The 24,027-nt window shown below is 27.0% G+C and overlaps 2 protein-coding genes across 2 annotated transcripts; both read right to left on the bottom strand.

Moving 5' to 3' along the window:
• Positions 1 to 4,926: 4,926 nt before the first annotated feature.
• On the bottom strand, positions 4,927 to 6,300 carry LOC145836453 (kelch-like protein 30). Its single transcript, XM_082944251.1, has one exon. It carries the CDS (start codon positions 6,298 to 6,300, stop codon positions 4,927 to 4,929), a length of 1,374 nt encoding a protein of 457 aa, XP_082800377.1.
• Positions 6,301 to 11,337: 5,037 nt separating this feature from the next.
• On the bottom strand, positions 11,338 to 13,399 carry LOC145836451 (kelch-like protein 36). Its single transcript, XM_082944250.1, has 2 exons — positions 13,243 to 13,399; positions 11,338 to 12,680 (listed from the first exon to the last, which is right to left on the bottom strand). The coding sequence occupies exons 1-2, from the start codon at positions 13,397 to 13,399 to the stop codon at positions 11,338 to 11,340; spliced, it is 1,500 nt and encodes a 499-aa protein (XP_082800376.1).
• Positions 13,400 to 24,027: the final 10,628 nt, after the last annotated feature.

Genomic DNA, 24,027 nt, shown 5'->3' with positions numbered 1-24,027 from the left:
ACACTAATCAATTAGTCTATTTATAATTTAACTTTAAAGTTTGTTAAGTTTCAAAGTAATTGAGAAACATTTTTGGCTCCAATCAATACACAGTAATTCTCTACAAGCTTTAAAATAAAAAACATTTCACATTTTACACGAATTAGTTGACAAAACAAGCGTTCACATGCGTCTCAAAAGTTTAAACTTCTTTTCGTAAAAATATAGCCAGTGAACTTGTACTGATTTTGAAAACTTTAATATTCTAACAAATTTTAAACAAAATTGTTTTTTATTTTAAGATTTTAAATACTGGGTAAGACATTTAATAGCTCGAATGACCTCGTTAAAAATTGTTTTTTGTAAGTACATTTAGATTTAAAACAACAAAAAACATGCCAATAAAGTTTGTTACAAGCAATTAACAAGGTCATTGTAAAAAACTGTAAGTATTATAATTTAAAATTTGAACATAACATTGTTGCTAAATATAAAACTAAATTAAGCTTAATAAATTTAAGCCATTTCACTTTAATAACCGATTATGCACTCGAAAACAAGTTTTAATAACCTCATACAAATATATTTACAAGGACGAACGAAAAACAACAATGTTTTTACGTACAGTTTAAAAAGTTTCTTATCCGTTATAGTTCAAATTAAAACGATTGTTTGAAAACAAAACAATTAAACTTTACATTTGCTAACTTTTCTAGACGTTTAAAACTCTTTTTATTATAAAAAAGTTTTATTATTAGAAGCCTTTAATTTCATTTTAATTTTTAGTGAACATTTCTCTTTTAATAAAATGTTTAAAACGATTGAACGATATTTAATTAATTTGACGAAACGGCGGAACAACTTGAAAAAAAGACTAACTTTTGTTTAAACTTGCTCGTACAAGTTTTAAAATTCATTTTTAAAAACGCTTCAACAATAAATTGCGATAATATCATACACCACCAATACATTTTAGTTCTAACACATGTCGATTAGCCTTTCCCAAACCACTTTAACATAAATTAACACAATAAAACGAATTACAATTAGAAAAAAAAAACTCAAATCTATCACAAACTCGAACTACTTAGTTGTTTTTTCAACTAGAAATTTTAAACTCATTTTTATAAATTTTACAGACCTGATGACTAGGTTAAATAAATGCCATAAAGTTTATCGAATTTATACTATTATTATATCAGGTTTATTCCGCTCTGTCCCCATGTCACAATCTAAAAAACGTAAAAATTTTAATGAAGGTATCTGTGTTCAATACCAGCTATAAATAACTGGACAGCGGATCATCATGTCGCTAACCCGGGTTTCTACTTATACACTATTGTGAGCCTGATTTACAACGCAACGTGCGCTCTAACTTGTATAGTAGATGCCCCAAGATAACGCTTAAATTATAGTCGACTTAAATAAACTAATATGACTTACTTACTATTTACTAAAGGTTTAATAAATCAGTTACTTATACTAATTTAAACTTAGTTCGAATCTGTGATAATGATTATATTTACAATGAACTTGCGAAACGAAAAGATGATAAAATACTGCACAACATTACACTATAAAATCAAATTATCAATTCTTTTAAAAGACGACAATACTCGAATCAAAGAATCTAAAAACTAAACGTTTAAACCAAACTCAAAAAGTGTTCTAAAATCGAAATAATCTCGACAAAAAGATTGAAACCAGACATGTTAAAAAGCTCTGCTTTGTTTACTCGAGCGTGAAATTACTAACTTAAAACAAACCAAAGTTTATACGCATCATTGCTGAATTACCATAGTAACTATTAGCATTTTACCAACTCTGATTGAAACCTTTAAAACTTAAGTGCAGCGAAGAACTGCACTGACTTCAGTCCGCTGCAACCGAGCAGAAACTAAAAAGAAGTCTATATTACTCGAGATTGTTGAATTTATACTCGCTTGAGAAAAAAGAAGAAAATAAAAAAGAGACAATTACCGCGTAAGCGGCATACTCTAAACAGATTTTTACATTTAGCTCTTTACAACTTTACTGTTTATAGCTATATATTAAAAAATCATTAAATGTAAGTAAATTTATACAACATTGTTTTCAGTTTTTAGCAAGGTTATTCTGACGATGTTCTAAATAAAACTGACAACAAAAATACTGTCCTGGAAAATGACGTTAAACTGTATCCAAGTGGTGTAAAACTTTTGTGTTAACTTTTTAGCTTTACTAATTACAAACACTGTCTTGTTTTCTTCATTCTGTTCTTTTTAAGTTTAAACAAATACTAAATAAAAGTTTTTATTTAGTTTGTTACACACACTTTAAAGATTTTTGTAAAGAAACATTTTAATATTTTAAACACAAGTTCATATAAATTAAGAATTACTCAATACATATGCTTTACTACAATACAAAAAGTGTTTAAATTTTTATATATATTTGCAAACTCCTTTTTTTTTTTATAGTTATGATAATTGAATAAAAAAATCAATATTTTTTTATTACTGCTTTTAAAGTTGCCATTAACAGCTAAAATTCTGAAAAACTTGTAATTTGATAATTGAGACAAAAAACTGGAATTTAAAAGATTTTGATAGGTAATGGAAATATACTGTTAGTGTATTTATCAACAAAAAAGATCGCTCAAAATAAATGGTCCTATGACTTAGTGAACTAAAAAATTTGTATCGAGTTGTACACCACATGGGATCAGTTTAACGTCTTATCCAGTACTTAAGAGGAAAAACCTTAAACTTTGAAAAAAAAGCACTTTAACAGTTAATAACTACACAATTACTTGTTGTCTTAATAGTATTTAAAATTCAAGTAACATAATTGTAAACAACCTAAAATCTTAACAACATACAAACATATCTTTTATTCTGTGAACTACTTGGAGAAAGATGGTAATAATATTAAAATAGTTTTTATAAGGTGCAATTATAAATTTGCAACAATAGAAAACTTTATTCTAAAAAGAAAATTATATACAATTTACGGTTTATTTTAAAATAAATATGCAGTTTTATTTTAACATCATTTTTTAAACTTAACTGCACTAGTTTACTTATAATATAAATTTACGGACCAAACTTTTTTAATATCAATAAATAAGGTTACATTCGAGCAATATTTTTCACATAATCCTTAGCTTAAGGTTTTTTTAAAGTTTTCCAAACTTTGATTCTTTTAGTTTGCCAAAGCTTCTTATGCTATTTTAACTACTGATTTTAATATAGTGATATTTCAAAAAATAATTTAAACTGTCACATACTTTAGACTATTGTATACTTTATCGTTGAAAGCTACGTTGACAATAATGATAAAACAAGTAATTTTTTTCTTGTGAAATTTCAAATCTTGTTAATTAAATAACTTAAAAACAAATAATTTTAGTTTTCATGAGTACTTGTTTTAAATAGTTAACTTGTTTTTGTTACATTATAAAACAAATAGTTAATATCTACAAACACTATCTACAAATTTTACAAGCATAAGTTGTTTAACTTTTAAAAGTTTTAATTTTAGTCAATACGTATATGAAAAATAGAGATATGTAGATTTATCTTCTGATTTTTAATAACTTCTTTTTTAAAGTATCAATTAATAATAGGGTGCTTATAAAAATAGCGACCTTTTAGTTTTCAGTTATTTATTATTTGCAAATATCGCAAAAATAGTTTTTCAAATTTTTAGATAATTTAGAGAAACTTTTATGCTCGCACTTTTCGATTTTATTAAAACCACCACAATGCAAACAGTAGGAGACCCAAAAAGTACGACTTTAGAGTTTTTAGCTTAAAAAATTTTTACTGATAATTAAAACAAAACAAATTGTGCATATTTTAAGATGACTCTATAAAGGTTTCATAAAGGCGATTCTCGTTGTTGTGAGAAAAAATCTAAAATTTTAAAAATACAAGAAGTGATATAAATTACTCAAAGTCAAGAATTGCCTCCATTAAACTTACCTTTAACTGTCTTAAATATTTAATAGTGTTTTTTGTGATAGTCGTCTGTGTAAAACAACTATCCGGCTGAAAATTCTGTGATCAGTAATACCATCATTATAAATGTTTTAAAATTATTAGCTTAGAGGTAAACTTTTAGCTTATAACTATTTTTTTTTAATTATGTTCATTAAGGTTAGTTAGGAATTCAGTTAAGAATTAAATCTAAGCACCCACAATTATTAAATGCTATTGTTCATTAATTTAGTTTACCCCTTTTTTTAATTACTAATCTCTCTGAAATCAAAAACTTTTTTTCAATGATTATGTGGCTTTTAAGTTTAAAAAAAAAAAATTTCACCGCACAATGTGAACACATGAAGAAAACTATAAATTGAAAAAAAAATATTATTATACATTAAAGTAAAAAAAAATTGATCAAAGTTAAAAAAATCGTTTAAATAATTAAAATAGAAATTTAAACTGTTAAAAGATAAGAAGTGTTATTGTTTAGCAAGAAGCTATCAGCTTATATGTATAACAAGCTTTCAAGTTCAGTAATAAATTTTGTTACTTACAGATTTCTTAGCTATAGGAGGAGTCATTTCTAAAAAAAAAATTGCTTTTGTAAGCTTCTAACACTTATCTGTAATAAATACAATAAAAGTTTTACAGTCGCATTGGAACAATTCCGTTTAGACAATTAAATATTTTCTACTTATATTATGCACCTCAATTATCTAAGACCTCCACTTTTTAATGCTTTTTCTCAACTATGTTTGTAACATTGCAACTAAATAAATACGAAATCATAATACTTACATTTTATTTATTAGAGCTTTGAAATTTTAACTGTTCATCTTTTAAAACTTTTAAGAGGCACTGCGATAAAACAAAAAAAAAGTAAAATAAAATAGATTAAAGTTTGAAAACAAGATACAATACACTTATAAAGTAAAAACAAAGGCAAATGTATCTACATCAACTAAAAATTTCACTATAGTTACAGCAACGGTACTTTGACGCAGGAAAATTCTCTAAGACCATTTGTAGCTTCAAACGGTTCCTTTTTCCATTCATTTGTATCAACGTCGTAACACAGAACGTACGAGGAATTCTGCTTAATCGCAACTATCTTGCTTCCAACAGAAAAGGCCGCCCTCGTGTCATAATACTTCTTACTGGGAGACTTGAGATTAACAAACTTTTTGCCTACGTCATCGTAGACTTCGCACGAGTCAAGGAAGCAATCGATGACGTACATACTGTTTCTGACCACAACAAGACTGTGGCCGAGTTGTTTCGCGCTTTTCATACTGGCCATGAGCGACCACTCAACGCCATTATACGATTCGACCGATCTGCAGTATTTTCCGCCCGCTACAGTGATTTTACCTCGGAAAATCGCACAAGCTGCTGCTACTCTCATTCTCTTCATTCTTTGAATTTCGCTCCACTCGCAACTTATTGTGTCGAACTGCAAACAGGAATCTCTGCTGGAACCGTCCATGTTTTCACCTCCGATAACGACCACTTTGTCCATGTAGGCGCAGCAGCAAAACAAACGTATTGCGCGCATATCTGCTACTTTTACCCAGCTGTTGCTGTCTTTTGAATACTTTGCAACAAAGTTCTCATACATTGAATGATACGTTGAATAATCGAGAAATGCGTAAAGTTCACCTTTCAAAATGACTGCCTTGAGACGGTGATGTTCTGAGGGTGCAGGAATTTTTCTAGCTGAATCAAAAATTCTTTCATTTACTTGGTTTGATTTTTCCAAGCTGTTTTGATATTTCCACCCGCCAATTAGCATTACTTCGTACGAATTTTCTTCATAATACCGGTTTGTATAGCGTAAACCTACAGTGTTACAAATGAAATTATCTTTGTCATTTAAATAACTTTTTAACCAATCAATACAATCTTCTTCTTCAGCGAATGAGGAGTTTCTATCTAAGAGACTTCTCAATTCGTGATCCACGATCAACGGAAGACGAATTTTGGATAAGATTTTACGCGCGAACCTGATGCGCTCCCTTCTGTTGAGGCTTATCCACGCATCAGCTGCTTTGCACACCTCAAGTTCAAGCGAAACATTCAAGTTTGAACTTTGAAATATCTTCACAACTCGTTTATAGTCTAATTCTAAAAAGTTCTTGGTTTCAGAGACAACAGAAAAGCCTCTTTCGATGTAGTTTAATGATGTTTGAAGAAGATTAGATGAAGTGAATATGCTAGATAGCTGATAAAATGTGGAAACATTGTCAACATTGATTTTATTTTTGACGTAATCGTTCACCTCTTGGTGCACATCTCCCTTTAGCAAAATTCTGTTCAACCGTAGTTCTGAAAAATGTTTTATTTGATCATACATCGTATAAATGTAGATTTTAAAATGCTTTAAAAATATGAAAATGTATGTTTAGTAGATATTACTCAAATAAAAAAAGCGGACTTTAATAAAACACTTTTAGATAAAATAGATGTATTTAACTACTTAAAATCTTTAATAAATCTACTCTTATTATTATGAAATATCATTAACATAAAGTAGTTGATTGTTAATTAAAATAAGTTTTTTTTACCATAAATTTTAGCTATGCAAAAACGTATGTAGTAAATACAACATATCTATAAGCCGTTTAGCATAAGATGTTTAGCTAAGAAAAAATAACATATAAGTCATTTACTTAAACGTTAATATTAAGCATTCTGAAATGTTTAAACAAACAACAGAAATAAGTTTTTAAGCAGCGGACTATCATTTTATTTTTTCTAGAGAGTTTTACATGACTAACTTAATAAATAAATTGTAAGGACAAGTTTATATTTGTCATAAATCTTAAGATATGAGGATCTATTAAAGATGAGTAGTTCTCGCAATAAAATGTTTACAACAAAACTAACTAGCTTCAAAAGAGCAGTCTGCAGTTTTTTGCCATGTCTGTTGAAAATTATCCTTGCATTTTCTTGAAAAGTTATCACTTATCAGTTTAACTTTTGCATCATCTGAATTTTTTAACTTTGACAGAACTTTACGACGTTTTTGTGTACCTTTATTCATTGCAAATTTTCTGTAAAATTGCTACTACAAATATTTACAATTACAAATATTATAAAATCCAGTAGTTTTCAATATCTCACTGAAAAGATGTGAACTGAAAGATATAAAAATCTTAAAAAGTTTTAAAAATTCCTGAGTTGAACATTAAAAACAAAAAAGTAATAAGTAAATATACAAACGCAAATAAGTAGTTTTCTAAATCATGTAAAATTAACTTGTGACTACTAAAAGTATTGTTATTGAAAATGTATCTCACTTTTATTTTTGAACTTTTTTTTCTACTTTTCACTAGTAAAAAATAAATTACCAATATTATGATTTTATTATTTAGAAATAAATACCTTTTAATCTTTTCAAATGATGAACATTTCTATAAGAACTAAGTGATATAATTTAATACGTAATTGGTTTAAAAAATGTAATCTAATTATAAAGTATGGGTGCGTATCAAAAATTTTAAAAAAGTTATTTTTGCACAAATACACTTTTGCATGGGTTAATTTTTTCCTTTAATTTTACTTATTATAGCTCTTACCGTTAACTCTTACCCTTAATAATCAAGCATATTTTTTTTCCTAATTATGTCTTTTACTATCACCTTAAACTCACCCGTGGTTGATAAACGGTTACTTCTGACTACTCAAGCAAAAGTGACTCCGTACAAGATAGATTTTTTGTGCAATACTGACCCAACTTAAAAAAATATATTTCAAATTATTTTTGTTTAGTTCAAATTTTTTAATTATAAAAACTAAACAATAATAAAAGTCAAAGATTTGATGTTTATTAAAAGCTAAAATTAATTGAGTTAGCTAAGACTTTAAAAAAATTAAAAACTTGTTTTCAACCAAGTTCAAACTAGCCTTAGCAAATTTTTTTTAACCTGTTTAAATTTAGTGTTTACTAATTAACAAAGTAACCAAATCAATAGTTTCAATGTTTTAAGTTTTTATTTGTGCATAAAACTAAAATTTGAAAACTAAGTTTTACTAGTTTTCACAAAATAAAGAATATTAGCAGAACTATTTATTTAGAAAACACTTTTTAAATTTATAGAATGTTTAAATATATATCAGTTAAGAGTTAACTTTAATACACTAATTTAGTTGTAAAAAATCTGTAATATGCAATAAATTTATTAAAAAAGTAGACTTTTTAAATTATACTTAAACTTGAGCCACGATTCTTTCAATAACTTTTTTATTGAGGAAACAAGTAAGATGTATCTCAGCTATTCCTTATCAACTAACTTAAAATGTTTTTATTCAAACAATTTTATATTAAAAATGACTTCAAACCAGTAAAGTATAACTTAAATCTAATTTATACCTTTTAACCGATTTTTACATTTAGCTCTTTATAACAGAACTGTTTATAGCTATACGTTTAAAAATCATTAAATGTAACTAAATTTATACAACATTGTTTTAAGTTTTTAGCAAGGTTATTCTGACGTTGTTCTAAATAAAACTGACAACAAAAATACTGTCCTGGACAATGACATTAAATTGTATCCAAGTGGTGTGAGACTTTTGTGTTAACTTTTTAGCTCTACTAATTACAAACACTGTCTAATTTTCTTCATACTGTTTTTTTTAGTTTTTACTTACGTAAACAAACACTAGGTAAAAGTTTTTATTTAGTTTGTTACACACACTTTAAAGATTTTTGTAAAGAAACATGTTATTATTCTAAATAATTGTTCATATAATTGCTTTATTTTATTAATAAATAATTACTCTGGACATATACTTTACTACAATATAAAAAGAGTTTAAAATTATATATATTTTTGCTAACTCCTTTTTTTTGATAGTAATGAGAATTGAATAAAAAATATCAATAACTTTTTATCACTATTTTCAAATTTGCCGTTAATAGCTAAAATTTTGAAAAACCTGTAATTTGATAACTGAGACAAAAAACTGGAGTTTGAAAGATTTTGATAGGTAATGGAAAAATAGTTTTAGTTTATTTATCAACAAAAAAGATCGCTCAAAATAAATAGTTCGATGACTTAGTGAACAAAAAAATCTGTATCGAGTCGTCCAACACTTGGGTTCAGTTTAACGGCTTATCTAAGACGTAAGAGGAAAAACCTTAAACTTTAAACAAAAGGCACTTTAACAGCTAATAACTTCACAATTACTTGTTATCTTAATAATATTTAAAATTTCAAGTAACATTATTGTAAACAACCTAAAATCTTAACAACATACAAAAATTTCCTTTATTCTGTGAACTACTTGGAGAAAGATGGTAATAATATTAATATAGTTTTTATATGATGCGATTATAAATTTGCAACAATAGAAAACTTTATTCTAAAACAAAAATTATATACAATTTACAGTTTATTTTTATATAAATATTGCAGTTTTATTTTAACTTACATAATTATTTAAACTTAACTGCACTTTTTTACTTATAATATAAATTTACAGACCAAAATTTTTTGATATTAATAAAAAAGATTACATTAATGCAATTTTTTAATATAATCCTTAGCTTAAGGTTTTTTTTTAATAGTTTTCCAAATTTTGATTGTTTTAGTTTACCGAAGCTGCTGATGCTATTTTAACTACTCGACTTTAATATAGTGATATTTCAAAAAATAATTCATACTGTCACATAACTTAAACTATTATATATAACTTTATCGTTGAAAGCTACGTTGATAATAACGATAAAACAAGTAATTTTTTTTTAGTGAAATTTAAAATTTTGTGAACTAAATAACTTAAAAACAAATATTTTATGTTTGTATTTTTTATGCAGAAGTTGTTACGTAACAAATTAAAGCTACTAAGAGCTTTTAAGTACTTTTTTTAATATCTAACTTGTTTTTGTTACAATAGAAAAAAAAGTTAATATCTACAAACACTATCTACAAATTTAACAAACATAAGTTGCTTAACTTCTTTAAATTTTACTTTTAGTAAATACGTATATGAAAAAAATTGAGATATGTAGTTTTTAAACTATAATATCTTTTGTTTTAAAGTATCAATTAATAATAGGGTGCTTATAAAAACAGCGACCTTTGGGTTTTCAGTTCTTTTTTGTTTGCAAATATCGCAAAAACAGTTTTTCATATTTTTGGTTGATTTAGAGAAATTTTCATGCCAGCTTTTTTCGACTTATAAAAACCACCCCAGTGCAAACAGTATGAGACCCAAAAAGTACGACCTTAAAGTTTTTAGCTTGAAAAAGTTTTACTGGTAATTAACAAAAAACAAATTGTGCACATTTTAAGATGACTTTATAAAAGTTTCATAAAGGCGATTCTCGTTGTTGTGAGAAAAATCTAATACTAAAAAAATACAAGAAGAGATAAAAATTACTCAAAGTCAAGAGTTGCCTCCATAAAACTTTCCTCTTACTGTCTTAATAATTTCATAGTGTTTTTCGTGATAGTCGTCTGGTGTACAACAATGTCTGGCTGAAAATTCTGTGATCAGTAAAACCATCATTATACATGTTTTACAATTATTAGCTTAGAGGTAAAATTTTAGCTATTACCTCTTTTTTTTTCAATTATATTCATTAATGATAGTTAAGAATTTAGTTAAGAATTTTAATTTAAGCAACCACATTTTTTAAAAGAAATTGTTACTAATTTAGTTTACCTCTTATTTTAATTACTAATCTCTCTGAAATTTATTTCTTTTTTCAATGATTAAGTGGCTTTGAAGTTTTCTTATGAAAAATAAATTTCATCCTATAATGTGAACACATAAAGAAAACTATAAATTGAAAAAAAGTTATATTATACACTAAAGTAAAAAAAAAATGATCAAAGTTTTAAAATATCGATTAAATAATTAAAATATAAATTTAAACTGTTAAAAGATAAGAAATGTTATGGTTTAGCAAGAAGCTATCAGCTTATATATATAACAAGCTTTTAAGTTCATTAATAAATATTGTTACTTACAGATTTCTTAGCAATAGGATGAGTCATTTCTAAAAAAATTACTTATGTAAACTTTTAACACTTATCTGTAATAAATACAATATAAGTTTTCCAGTCGCATTGGAACTATTCCGTTTAGACTAAGTTAATATTCTCTACTTATATTATGCACCTCAATTATCTAAGACTTCCACTTTTTAATGCTTTTTCTCAACTATTTTTGTAACATTGTAACTAAATAAAAAAAAAAATCATAATACTTACACTTTATTTATTAGAGCTGTGAAATTTTAACTGTTCATTTTATAAAACTTTCAAGAGGCACTGCGATAAAAAAAAAAATGAATTAAAGTTTGAAAACAAGATACAATACACTTATAAAGTAAAAACTAAGGCAAATGTATCTACATCAACTAAAAATTTCACCATAGTTACAGCAACGGTACTTTGACGCAGGAAAATCCTCTAAGACAATTTGTAGCTTCAAACGGCTCCTTTTTCCATTCATTTGTATCAACGTCGTAACACACAACGTACGAAGATTTCCCCTGAATCGCAACTATCTTGCTTCCAACAGAAAAGACCACCCTCGTGTCATAATACTTCTTACTGGGAGTCTTGAGAACATCAAACTTTTTGCCTACGTCATCGTAGACTTCGCACGAATCAAGGAAGCATCCGATGACGTACATGCTGTTTCTGACCACCACAAGACTGTGACTGTGTTTCGCGCTTTTCATACTGGCCATGAGCGACCACTCAACGCCATTATACGATTCGACCGATCTGCAGTATTTTCCGCCCGCTACAGTGATTTTACCTCGGAAAATCGCACAAGCTGCTGCTACTCTCGTTCTCTTCATTCTTTGGATTTCGCTCCACTCGCAACTTATTGTGTCGAACTGCAAACAGGAATCTCTGCTGGAACCGTCCATGTTTTCACCTCCGATAACGACCACTTTGTCCATGTAGGCGCAGCAGCAAAACAAACGTATTGCGCGCATATCTGCTACTTTTACCCAGCTGTTGCTGTCTTTTGAATACTTTGCAACAAAGTTCTCATACATTAAATAATACGTTGAATAATCGAGAAATGCGTAAAGTTCACCTTTCAAAATGACTGCCTTGAGACGGTGATGTTCTGAGGGTGCAGGAATTTTTCTAGCTGAATCAAAAATTCTTTCATTTACTTGGTTTGAATTTTCCAAGCTGTTTTGATATTTCTTCCCGCCAATTAACAATACTTCATACAAGTTTTGTTTATAATACCGGTTCGTATAATCCATACCTACAGTGTTACAAATGAAATTATTTTTCTTCTTCAAATGTATTTCTAACCAACCAATACAATCTTCTTCTTCAGCGAATGAGGAGTTTCCATCTAAGAGACTTCTCAACTCGTGATCCACGATCAACGGAATACGAATTTTGGATAAGATTTTACGCGCGAACCTGATGCGCTCCGTTCTGTTGTGGCTGATCCACGCATCAGCTGCTTTGCACACCTCAAGTTCAAGCGAAACATTCAAGTTTGAACTTTGAAATATCTTCACAACTCGTTTGTAGTCTAATTCTAAAAAGTTCTTGGTTTCAGAGACAACAGAAAAGCCTCTTTCTATGTAGTTTAATGTTGTTTGAAGAAGATTAGATGAAGTGAATATGCTAGATAGCTGATAAAATGTGGATACATTGTCAACATTGATTTTATTTTTGACGTAATCGTTCACCTCTTGGTGAACATCTCCCTTTAGCAAAATTCTGTTCAACCGTAGTTCTGAAAAATGTTTTATTTGATCATACTTCGTATAAATGTATATTTTAAAATGCTTTAAAAATATGAAAATGTATGTTTAGTAGAAATTACTCAAACTAAAATAGCGGATTTTAACATAAAAACCTTTAGATAAAATAGATGTATTCAACTACTTAAAATCTTTAATACAAGTACTCTTATTATTATGAAATATCATTAACATTAAGTAGTTGATTGTTAATTAAAATTAGATATAATTACCATAAGTTTTAGCTTTGCACAAACATATGTAGTAAATACAACATATGTATAAGCCGTTTAGTTTAAGATTTATAGGTAAGAAAAAATAACATCTAAATCATTTACATTAAGTAAATATTGAGCCTTCTGAAACGTTTAAACAAACAACAGAAGTAAGTTTTTAAGCAGCGAAGTATCATTTTATTTTTTTTACGAGAGTTTTACATGACTAACTCTATAAATAAGTTGTAAGGACAAGTTTATATTTGTCATAAATCTTAAGATATGAAGATCTATTAAAGATGAGTAGTTCTCGCAATAAAAAGTTTACAACAAAACTAACTAGCTTCAAAAGAGCAGTCTGCAGTTTTTTGCCATGTCTTTTGAAAATTATCCTTGCATTTTCTTAAAAAGTTATCACTTATCAGTTTAACTTTTGCATCATCTGAATTTTTTAACTTCGACAGAACTTTACAATCTTTTTGTGTACCTTTATTCATTGCAAATTTTCTGTAAAATTGCTACTACAAATGTTTACAATTACAAATATTATAAAATCCAGTAGTTTTCAATATATCCCTGATTACTTGTGAACATAAAGATAAAAAATCTAAGAGAGTGTTAAAAATGTCTGAGTTTAACATTAAAAAGAAAAGAAAAATTAAGTAAGTATACAAATGCAAATAAGTAGTTTTCTAAATAATGTAAATTAACTTGTGACTTATAAAAGTATTGTTATTAAAAATGTATCTGACTTTTATTTTTATACTTTTTTCTACTTTAAACTAGTAAAAAATAAATTAGCAGTATTATGATTTTATCATTTAGAAATGAATACCTTTAAATCTTTTCAAATGATAAACACTTCAATTAGAACTAAGTGGTATAATTTAATACGTAATAGGTTTAAACAATGTAATCTAATTATAAAGTATGGGTAGGTATCAAAAATTCTTAAAAAGTCATTTTTGCACAACTACACTTTTGCACGGCTTAATTTTTTTCTTTAATTTTATTTATTATAGCTCTTACCGCTAACTCTTACCCCTAATAATCAAGCTTTTTTTTTTCCTTATAATTTCTTTTACCCCTAAACTCACCCGTGGTTGATTAACGGTTACTTCTGACTACTCATTTAAAAGTGATTCAGTACAAGATAGATCCTTCGTGCAATACTGACCCATCTCAAAAAAATATGTTTTAGTTTTTTTTTGTATAGTTCAATTTTATTTAAGTATAAAAACTAAAAAATAATTAAAGTCAAAAATTTAATGTTTATTGAAAATTGAAAATTAATTGTGTCATCTAAGACTTTAAAAAAATAAAAAACTTCTTTTCAACCAAGTTCAAACTATCTTTAGCAAAGTTTTTTAACCTGTCTAAACTTAGTATTTAGCAAATGTCCAAGTAACTATATCAATACTTTAATGGTTTAAGTTTTTATTTGTGCATAAAACTAAAATTTCAAGACTAAGTTTTACTAGTTTTTACATAATATAGAATATTAGCAGAACTATTTATTTAAAAAACACTTTTTAAATTTATAGAATGTTAAAACATTTATTAGTTAAGAGTTAACTTTAATGTACTAATTAGTTGTAAAAAAATTGGAATATACAATAAATCTATAGAAAAAGTGGACATTTTAAATTATACAAAAACTTATCTCAGCTAACCCTAATTTACTAATTTAAAATGTTTTTATTCAAACAATTTTATCTTAATATGACTTCAAACCAGTAAAGTATAACTTAAATGTAATTTATACCTCTAAACAGATTTATACATATAGCTCTTTATAACGTCACTGTTTATAGCTATATGTTTATAAATCATTAAATGTAACTAAATTTATACAACATTGTTTTCAGTTTATAGAAAGGTTATTCTGACCTTGTTCTAAATAAAACTGACAACCAAAAATATTGTCCTGGACAATGACGTTAAACTGTATCCAAGTGGTGTGAGACTTTTGTGTTAACTTTTTAGCTCTACTAATTACAAACACTGTCTAGTCTTCTTCATACTGTTCTTTTTTAGTTTTTACTTACGTAAACAAAAGTAAAAAGGTAAAAGTTTTAGTTAGTTTGTTACACATACTTTAACGATTATTGTAAACAAACATGTTAATATTTTAAACACAAGTTCAAATAAATTAAGAATTACTCAATACATATGCTTTACTATAATATAAAAAGAGTTTAAATATATATATATATTTGCTAACTCCTTTTTTTTTGATAGTAATGATAATTGAGTAAAAAAATCAATAATTTTTTATTACTGCTTTTAAAGTTGCCATTAATAGCTAAAACTCTGAAAAACCTGTAATTTAATAATTAAGACAAAAAACTGGAATTTGAAAGATTTTGATAGGTAATGAAAAAATACTGTTAGTTTATTTATCAACAAAAAAGATCGCTCAAAATTAATGGTCCGATGACTTAGAGAACAAAAAAATCTGTATCGAGTCGTCCAACACTTGGGTTCAGTTTAACGTCTTATCCAGTACTTAAGAGGAAAAACCTTAAACTTTGAACAAAAAGCACTAAAACAGCTAATAACTACACAATTACTTGTTATCTTAATAGTATTTAAAATTTCAAGTAACATAATTGTAAATAACCTAAAATCTTAACAATATACAAACATATCTTTTATTCTGTGAACTACTTAGAGAAAGATGGTAATAATATTAATATAGTTTTTATATGATGCCATTATAAATTTGTAACAATAGAAAACTTTATTCTAAAACAAATTTATATACAATTTACGGTAAATTATAAATTAGATATTGCAAATTTATTTTAACATCATTTTTAAATTTTAACTGCCCTTTTTTACGTATAATATAAATTTACGGACCAAACTTTTTTAATATCAATAAATAAGGTTACATTAGAGCAATTTTTTTAAATATAATCCTTAGTTTAAGGTTTTTTTATAGTTTTCCAAATTTTGATTCTTTTAGTTTACCAAAGCTGCTTATGCTATTTTAACTACTCGACTTTAATATAGTGATATTTCAAAAAATAATTTAAACTGTCACATAATTTAAACTATTGTATATAACTTTATCGTTGAAAGCTACGTTGATAATAATGATAAAACAAGTAATTTTTTTCTTGTGAAATTTTAAATTTTGTTAATTAAATGACTTAAAAACAAATAATTTTAGTTTTCATGAGTACTTGTTTTAAATATTTAAATTGTTTTTGTTACAACAAAAAACAAATAGTTAATATTTACAAACATTATCTACAAATTTAACAAACATAAGTTGTTTAACTTTTTAAAATTTTAATTTAAGTCAATACGTATATGATTAAATAGAGATATGTAGTTTTATCTTCTGTTTTTTAATATCTTCTGTTTTAAAGTATCATTAATGATAGGGTGCTTATAAAAACAGCGACCTTTGAGTTTTCAATTCTTTTTTATTCGCAAATATCGCAAAAACTGTTTTTCAAATTTTTAGATGATTTAAAGAAATTTTCATACTAGCACTTTTCGACTTATTAAAACCACCCCAATACAAACAGTATAAGAACCAAAAAGTACGACCTTAGAGATTTAAGCTTAAAAAAGTTTTACTGATACTTAACACAAAACTAATTGTGCACATTTAAAGATGACTTAATAAAAGTTTCATAAAGGCGTTTCTCGTTGTTGTGAGAAAAAAAATCTAAAATTATAAAAATACAAAAAGTAATAAAGATTACACAAAGTCAAGAGTTACCTCCATAAAAATTTCTTTTAACTGTCTTAAATATTCCATTTCGTTTTAGTTGTCTGGTGTAAAACTATGTCCAGCTGAAAATTCTGTGATCACTAATACCATAATTATACATGTTTTAAAATTATTAGCTTAGAGGTAAAGTTTCAGCTTTTAACTCATTTTTTTTAAACTATGTTCATTAAGGTTAATTAGGAATTTAGTTAAGAATTAAATTTAAGCACCCACATTTTTTAAAAGCAAATTTTCATTAAATTCTCTTTGAAATTCAAAACTTTTTTTTCAATGATTAAGTGGCTTTGAAGTTTTTTTATAAAAAATAAATTTCACCCTATAATGTGAACACATGAAGAAAACTATAAATTGAAAAAAATAGTATTATTATATATTAAAGTAAAAAAAATTGATCAAAATTAAAAGGCAATCGTTAAAATAATTAATTTAGAAATTTAAACTGTTAAAAGATAAGAAGTGTTATTGTTTAGCATAAAATTATCAGTTTATATGTATAACAAGCTTTCAAGTTCCGTAATAAATCTTGTTACTTACAGATTTCTTAGAAATAGGATGAGTCATTTCAAAAAAAATTTACTTACGTCAGCTGCAAACACTTATCTGTAATAATCTAATATTTGCATTTTGTTAAAAAAATTGTTCTAAATAAACTGCAGTATATTAAATAGTATAAAAGTGTTTTATTTTTGTAAAATATGCGTCATTCTTTACAGTGCATTTGTTGAGGAAGTAACTTTGTATTAGTAACAATACTAATACAAAAGTTTTAATTGTTTATAATGCATATGTACTTAAAACAGTAAACACTGAAGATTGTAGAATAAAAACGTACGGCTGTAGCTAAAGTATAAATATAATTCATTATAGCAAAGTTTATACACTTTATCAGTTTTGTTTACAAATAACAATGAGTCAAATAGTTAACTAGTTCTGTTTGTTCTTTTCTAAATTTGAACACACAAAAAAATAATTCTGATAAATTCTTTTACGATATTTTACTCAAAAAATTACTTAAAGTTTTCAACTATTTGTCTTACTCAACAGACTAATCGTTTTTAAGTTTTTGCGATTATAAGTTCATGTGTAGAAAATTGATAAGCTGATTCTTTTGAGCGTTTATAAACTTTATACAGTCTTTCGTCATTAGTGACGAGATAATAAAAAGTGAAAAAAAGCTTATTTTTTGATAGCTAAAAAGTTTACTAGGTACTTAACTTAACATAAAAAACAAAAGTTTTGAAGTACTTCAGTCACTAACATTTAAAACGAATTATTTGTGTATGATTTTAAAAAACAAGTCTTCTTTAAATTTTACCCGATCATCAGTCTAATATAAGTAGACATAATTATAAAGCTTAAAACTTCTGTCGCTTAGCAATGTAGTTATGCAATTATGTCATAGAAAAATTTGTGTTAAAAACGTGACTGTAATGTTTTGTTGAATAGCTTTTACGTTTAATTGCAAGTTTGGTGACGATAACATTTGTTTTTTGAGATATAAGATATAAAAACTATAATTATTAATGAATTATTTATAGTTATTAAAATATATTTGTAAGTTAGGTAAAGATTTATTTTATAGCATTGTTAAGAAAAAAAATCTCAAAAAACATTACATTTAAACTTTGTATTAGATGTAGAATGTAGATGTAGCTTTGGACAATAATTTAACCAATATTATTGATTTATTTCGTTGCTACTCAAGTGTTGTACTTTTCTTAACCTAATTTTACATACAGCTATCAAAAAAAGTGGAGAAGGGTTAAATAAATTCTTATTTGTCGTGACGCGTAGACTAGAAAGATGTTCTTTGTCAAATAAAACAGTTTTATAAAATGTCAATTATTTTTTTTCAGAAAATTAATTTACATACTTTAAAACTTTTCTAAAAGTTCACTGTTTGAATTCTTTTTCTTAGTAAAATAATCTTTTAATGCCCGAAAAAATAAACGCTAATACAGTTTATTAAACCTTGACCGGATTTAAAAGCAACGACATTACTTTTTTTTATTAGATTACCACTTAAACTAATGTACAATGTATGGATCCGTTTTATTTTCAAAGAAAATCTAAGTAGATGATTATATGAAAAAATTCAAATTTATAAAAATTTTTAAATTGAATTTTTCAAAACTACAAGTAGTTTTATAATAAAATACAACTTTTTTTTAATAGATTTTTGAAAATATAATTCAACCACAGTTTAACAAAAACTATAAAATGTCCACCAAAGACAAAGCACTGCTAGCAATCTTGGAGTCGAACCTTACCGCGTCGGACAAAGTCTTGCTGCTCAACTCCCTCAAGCAAAACCCAATACGTTGCTACGTTTGCAAGGGGTTGCTGGGGCGACGCTACCTCTTGACGAGCCAGTGCAGTTGGTGGAAGAGGTTGTTCAGTTGCAGGCGGGCAGAGGTGTTCCAAATTGCAGCGGATCAGAACCAAGTTCGTTTCAAGCCGGTTTGTTGCGAATCAAATGAAGAAGAAGCTCTTTCGAGCGAGGTGAAGTTGATAAAAATCGACGACCACCTCACTTACAGATTGACCATTTTGAGGAGAGACCTCGCAACAAGGGACTTTGAACCGCCTCGAGGCTACGTGGCGGTTTCCAAGCACGGGCAGGGGGGCTTTGCGAACGTCTACAAGGTGTTCAACTGTAAGAAGTGGTGTTTTCGCGCGTTCAAGAGGATAAAGCCGGACAGACTGAGGGAGAGCATGAAAGACGAGCAGCGCGGATTGGAGGACGAGTTTGAAATTTTGAAGAGTTTCAGCCACAAGAGCATTGTTGCCGTTTACAATTACCACCACCAAATTCGCTGCCTCGAGATGGACTTCTGCCACGGGGGATCGCTGTACGAGCGCCTGAAGAACGGCCGCAAGGTGGCGGAAGAAGATATGAAGGTGATTTTCAAGCAGGTTTTCGGCGCTCTCTCGTACTTGCACGAAGAGCAGGGCGGCACGCACCGCGACGTCAAAACCGAGAACGTTCTCTTCACCGGGGAATCCCCGCTCAAAGTGAAACTGGTCGATTTCGGCCTCGCCGTTCGCAAGACGAGGGAGATGTACGAGTCGTGCGGGACGGACGTATACATGGCGCCCGAGGTGGCGGTGAAGCTGCTCAGGAGCGACGTGAGGGCGTACGAGTGCTCGGTGGACGTGTGGGGGGCGGGCGTGTGCTTGCACGAGTGCGCCACCGGTGGCAGGTTGCCGTTCGGGGGAAACCCGCGCGTTGAAAGCTTCTCTAAGCTGCAGACGGTTCCCGGCGAGCTGACGGACTACTTGGAGGACGTGGTCGACGGTAGGAGTGAGGCGAACTTGGGTTTGTTGGGGGTGGCGCAGTGGCACCCGCTGCACGCGTTGCTGAGGAGGATTTTCAGGAAGGAGTTCTTCAAGCGGCCACGTTGCAGCGAGGTGCTCAAACACTATTGGTTTAAAAATTAGCGGAAAAAAAATTAGAGTTTGTTTATTTTTCTTTTCTGTTTAACTTATTATGAATAGTGCGTATGAATTTAACAAATAAAATTAGTAAAAGTTTGTTTAAGTATTAGAAGTTGTTTTTAGGTACTTATAAATATTTATTTTACCTAATTTAGCACACTTCTATTTTCTTGTTTGTTTTTCTTGAGACTTAACTTGTTATCATGTTATTTACTTTAAAACTACGTGTAAAAGCAAAACTTTTTAAAAACGTTAGTTTAATTTTTACTGTTTAGAAAAACGTTCAATTTTAGGTTTTAAAACAATAATATAATTTAATACTTTATTATTAAGTAGTTTTAAAACACTTAAACTAAATTTACTACAAACTTTTTATTAACAAGTTTTTGTGAGCTAAAACTAATAAAATATTAGGTATTTTCTCTTCGCCTACAGTTTAAATGAAATACCTATTCTTATTATGTTATTTACTTAAAAATTACGTTTAAAAGCAAAAAACTTAAATAAAAACAGTTTCTTTTTTAATTTTTTGTAAAACGCTCACTTTCAAGTTTTGGTACAATAATGTAATTTTATTCTTTACAACTGTTTTTATGATTTAAAAATTTACTTTAAAATATGTATTTTTAGAAATATTTAAAATTAATTTACTACAAACCTTTTTCAAAAAGTTTTTGTAAGCTAAATCTATTGAAATACTAGGTATTTTTGGTAAAACTGTTCTTCGCTTATACTTAAGTGAAACACTTATAGTTTAAAAGATTCATTAAATTACACTTTGCGAACTATATGCTAACATAAAATTAAACTTGAATAAAATGCTTCTAAAATTTACTTTTTTGTGAAGCAATTTGAGCAATTTTGTTCTCATAACATAAACTGTTTGAAATATTTATATTCAAGCATTTTTAAACATATTATTTATGTTTCAACCATAGTTTAGAAAAACTTTATTCTATTAATGATTCACAATAAAAAAGTATAGATTTTTATATTTGGATCAGTTTTTTTATTATGATATCACCTCACTAAATTTTATTTTTGAATTGCGGTTAATACTATTGAGTTTTTTGTAAAAGCATGTGCTAATTGAAGAAAAACATTAATACTTTAAAAAGTAAAAATTAAAAGTTTTAGTTCAAAGTATCAAATAAAACAACAGTTTTAAATATTTCTGTAAAACGAATAAACAATAGTTGAATTTAAAGATTTTTTTTGTATTATTTTAAAGGCTTTTTAAAAAAAATACAATGTTATGTTTACCGCAAATTAATTTTACAACATTTCTAAAATATAAAATTAGAAGCAAAAATATTTAAATGTTGCAACAATAACTTTTTAAGGTTTAAATTGATTTTGTTATGCTTCTAAAAACACAAACTACTAAAATAAACTTACGTAACATATACAAACAAAACTATTTTTTATCATAATTGCATTTTGATATTTTCTCTTGTATGGTTAAAATTACAAAACGCTTCTTATACTTTGAGTCAAAATTTATCTAAACTTGCTCAATCTAGTATAATAAGTTGTTTAAGTGAGCCTACTACTTAAACTTTTAAATACTGATAATGGTATAACTATTTATAAATTTTATTTTCTTAAAATAGTTTAGCTTTATGTATTCTACAAGTTTAAATTAAGTAATGTTTCAAATAAGACAGTTCAAGGTTCGTCTGGCATTATACTATAGTTATCACTTAAGAAAACAGAACATAAAATTTAAGTTTTTCATAATATTTTTATACTATGCACTGAGGTGAATTGTTTATTAAAGCGTGTTTTTTCTTCTACACTTACTGTTACTTTAAAATAAATAGTTGTAATTTTTATAAGAGTTAAAAGTGTTTTAAGACAGCTTACATATTTATATGTTTTAAAACGTTTTCAAAGATTATTTTCTGTTAGTCTTTAACTAATTAAGGCGTAGATATTAATAACTGACGGTAAACTTATGACCAAAATACTTAGTTATTACGTAGAATTTTATTTTCAAAAAACACACAAATTTTTAAAAAAGCTTGCGATGAATCATAGCTCTAAGTAACAACTTCGTCAATTTTTTTTTTCAAATATATTTAAACATTATACAAGAAATAGCGGATTTAGTGACTTTTTCAAAACAAAAAAAACAACTACTTTTTGCTTTTAATTTTTCACACGTTTTCTTCAGTGATTATAAACTGCAGTAAAAACACTTACAAAAAGTTTTATTTGCCTAAAAAATAGAAGTTATAACTAATTAGTGTTAAGTTAGATAAGTGATGGGTTCCAAGTATGTAAGGTCTGCATTGCAACCACAGCCTTTTCTTTTAACGATTACCTTGTGACTCTTTTTAAAGCATTAGCCATTTTTTTGAAGATAAAGTCTTCGGTTTGTTGAACCTTACCTCTTTTTTATGGGGTAGTTTAAGTATGAAACGACTTGGTTTTACTTAGTTTTCAAGCCAAAGCAATAGACTCGACAATGATGTATAATTGAGTTCACTGTAAGTAAAACTCTAGTTTAACTAGTATCTGCAATTAATTAACTCTTCATTTTTAAATCGAAAACTACTTTAGTTGCTGGAACTTAATTACCTAATTCTGTTTTATACCATAGCCTTACAGACGTTACATTAGGTTAAATACCTTAACTACAGATTCATGCATTTATCACTTAAAAAGTAAAGTTATTCTAAAAAACAATAAAAATAAATAAAATTTAATGTTATAACTTACTTTGAGAAAAATAGTATAAGTAGTTTTTTCTATTTGAAGTAAATTCCTACTAACCTATAATAACTATTGGTTAAATTAAATATATGCAACTAAATATATTATATTAAAAAAACAAAGTATTTAATTCAAAGTTTTTTACAACAACAGAGCAAACTTTTAAAACAAAATATCTACCTAAAAACTTAAATTAGTCTTTTTTTCTGTCATGATAAACAGGAATGACCACTCTTACAGATATCAAACGTATTAATCAAATAAATGACAATAAAAATATTAAACACTATATTTATATTTTTTCTTCATGCACTGTTGAGTAGATTTTAATTGTTATAAAAAATGTGGATTTTATTTTATATTTATTGAAAAGACGGTACACTGTTACAAGATAGTTTTATATTTTATTAATTATACATTTTACTACATTAAATTTATTTTTAGTAAATTATTGCCACTTTACATTGAGTTTGTTTATAACCTTGCTAAGCATATAAACAACTTTAAGGTAGCAAAACATTTAATTTTGATTCGTATAACCTTCTAACAAATAATTACAATAACAAAATTCAGAAAACTAGATTAACTTTTATAATAAAATCGTTTTGCAATAACATAACATTAGTTTTATTGCAAAAAAAAAAATTACAATACATAATTAAATAAATACTACTTATAAAAGCATAATTATGTTTATTATTTAAAAACTCTTTTTTAAATGTTATTTTACTAAACACTGTTTTAAAGTGCAAGGAAGTTATAAAAATATTTTTAAAACATAATTATTTGATGCTTCCGCAACTAGTTAACTAATTAAACATTTCATTTTAGAATATAACATCAAATTTATCATAGTTTTTTAGTGATTTAAAAACGTAAGTCATTCTAAACTTTCTTTTATTTTCAATCAAAATACAGCAATGGATTTATTACAAAGTCTCGTCGTTGACTAAATAAAACGTTATTGACTTAAAACTGTTTAGTTAGCAAAAGTTAATTTTTTTTTTAGTATTACAATAGTGTTTTTTTGCAGTTTTCGTTACAAACAACTAAGTATGTTTTTTTTAATCATTAATAGTTTTTCGGTTTATTTTTTAGACTAAGCTGGGTGTAATTTAGTTGTAAAAGAAATGAATTTATATAATAAAGAAAAGATTATTTGTTCTATCTAACTGCAGTTTATAAATCAAAATAAAGAAACTTTCTAGTTAGGAACTG

Source organism: Thalia democratica, chromosome 5 (genome assembly GCF_965202585.1).
Source record: "Thalia democratica chromosome 5, ktThaDemo2.hap1.1, whole genome shotgun sequence".
In the NCBI taxonomy this organism is placed as follows: Eukaryota; Metazoa; Chordata; class Thaliacea; order Salpida; family Salpidae; genus Thalia; species Thalia democratica.
Note: the sequence above shows the minus strand (reverse complement) of the source record. Positions and strands in the feature narration are given on the sequence as shown.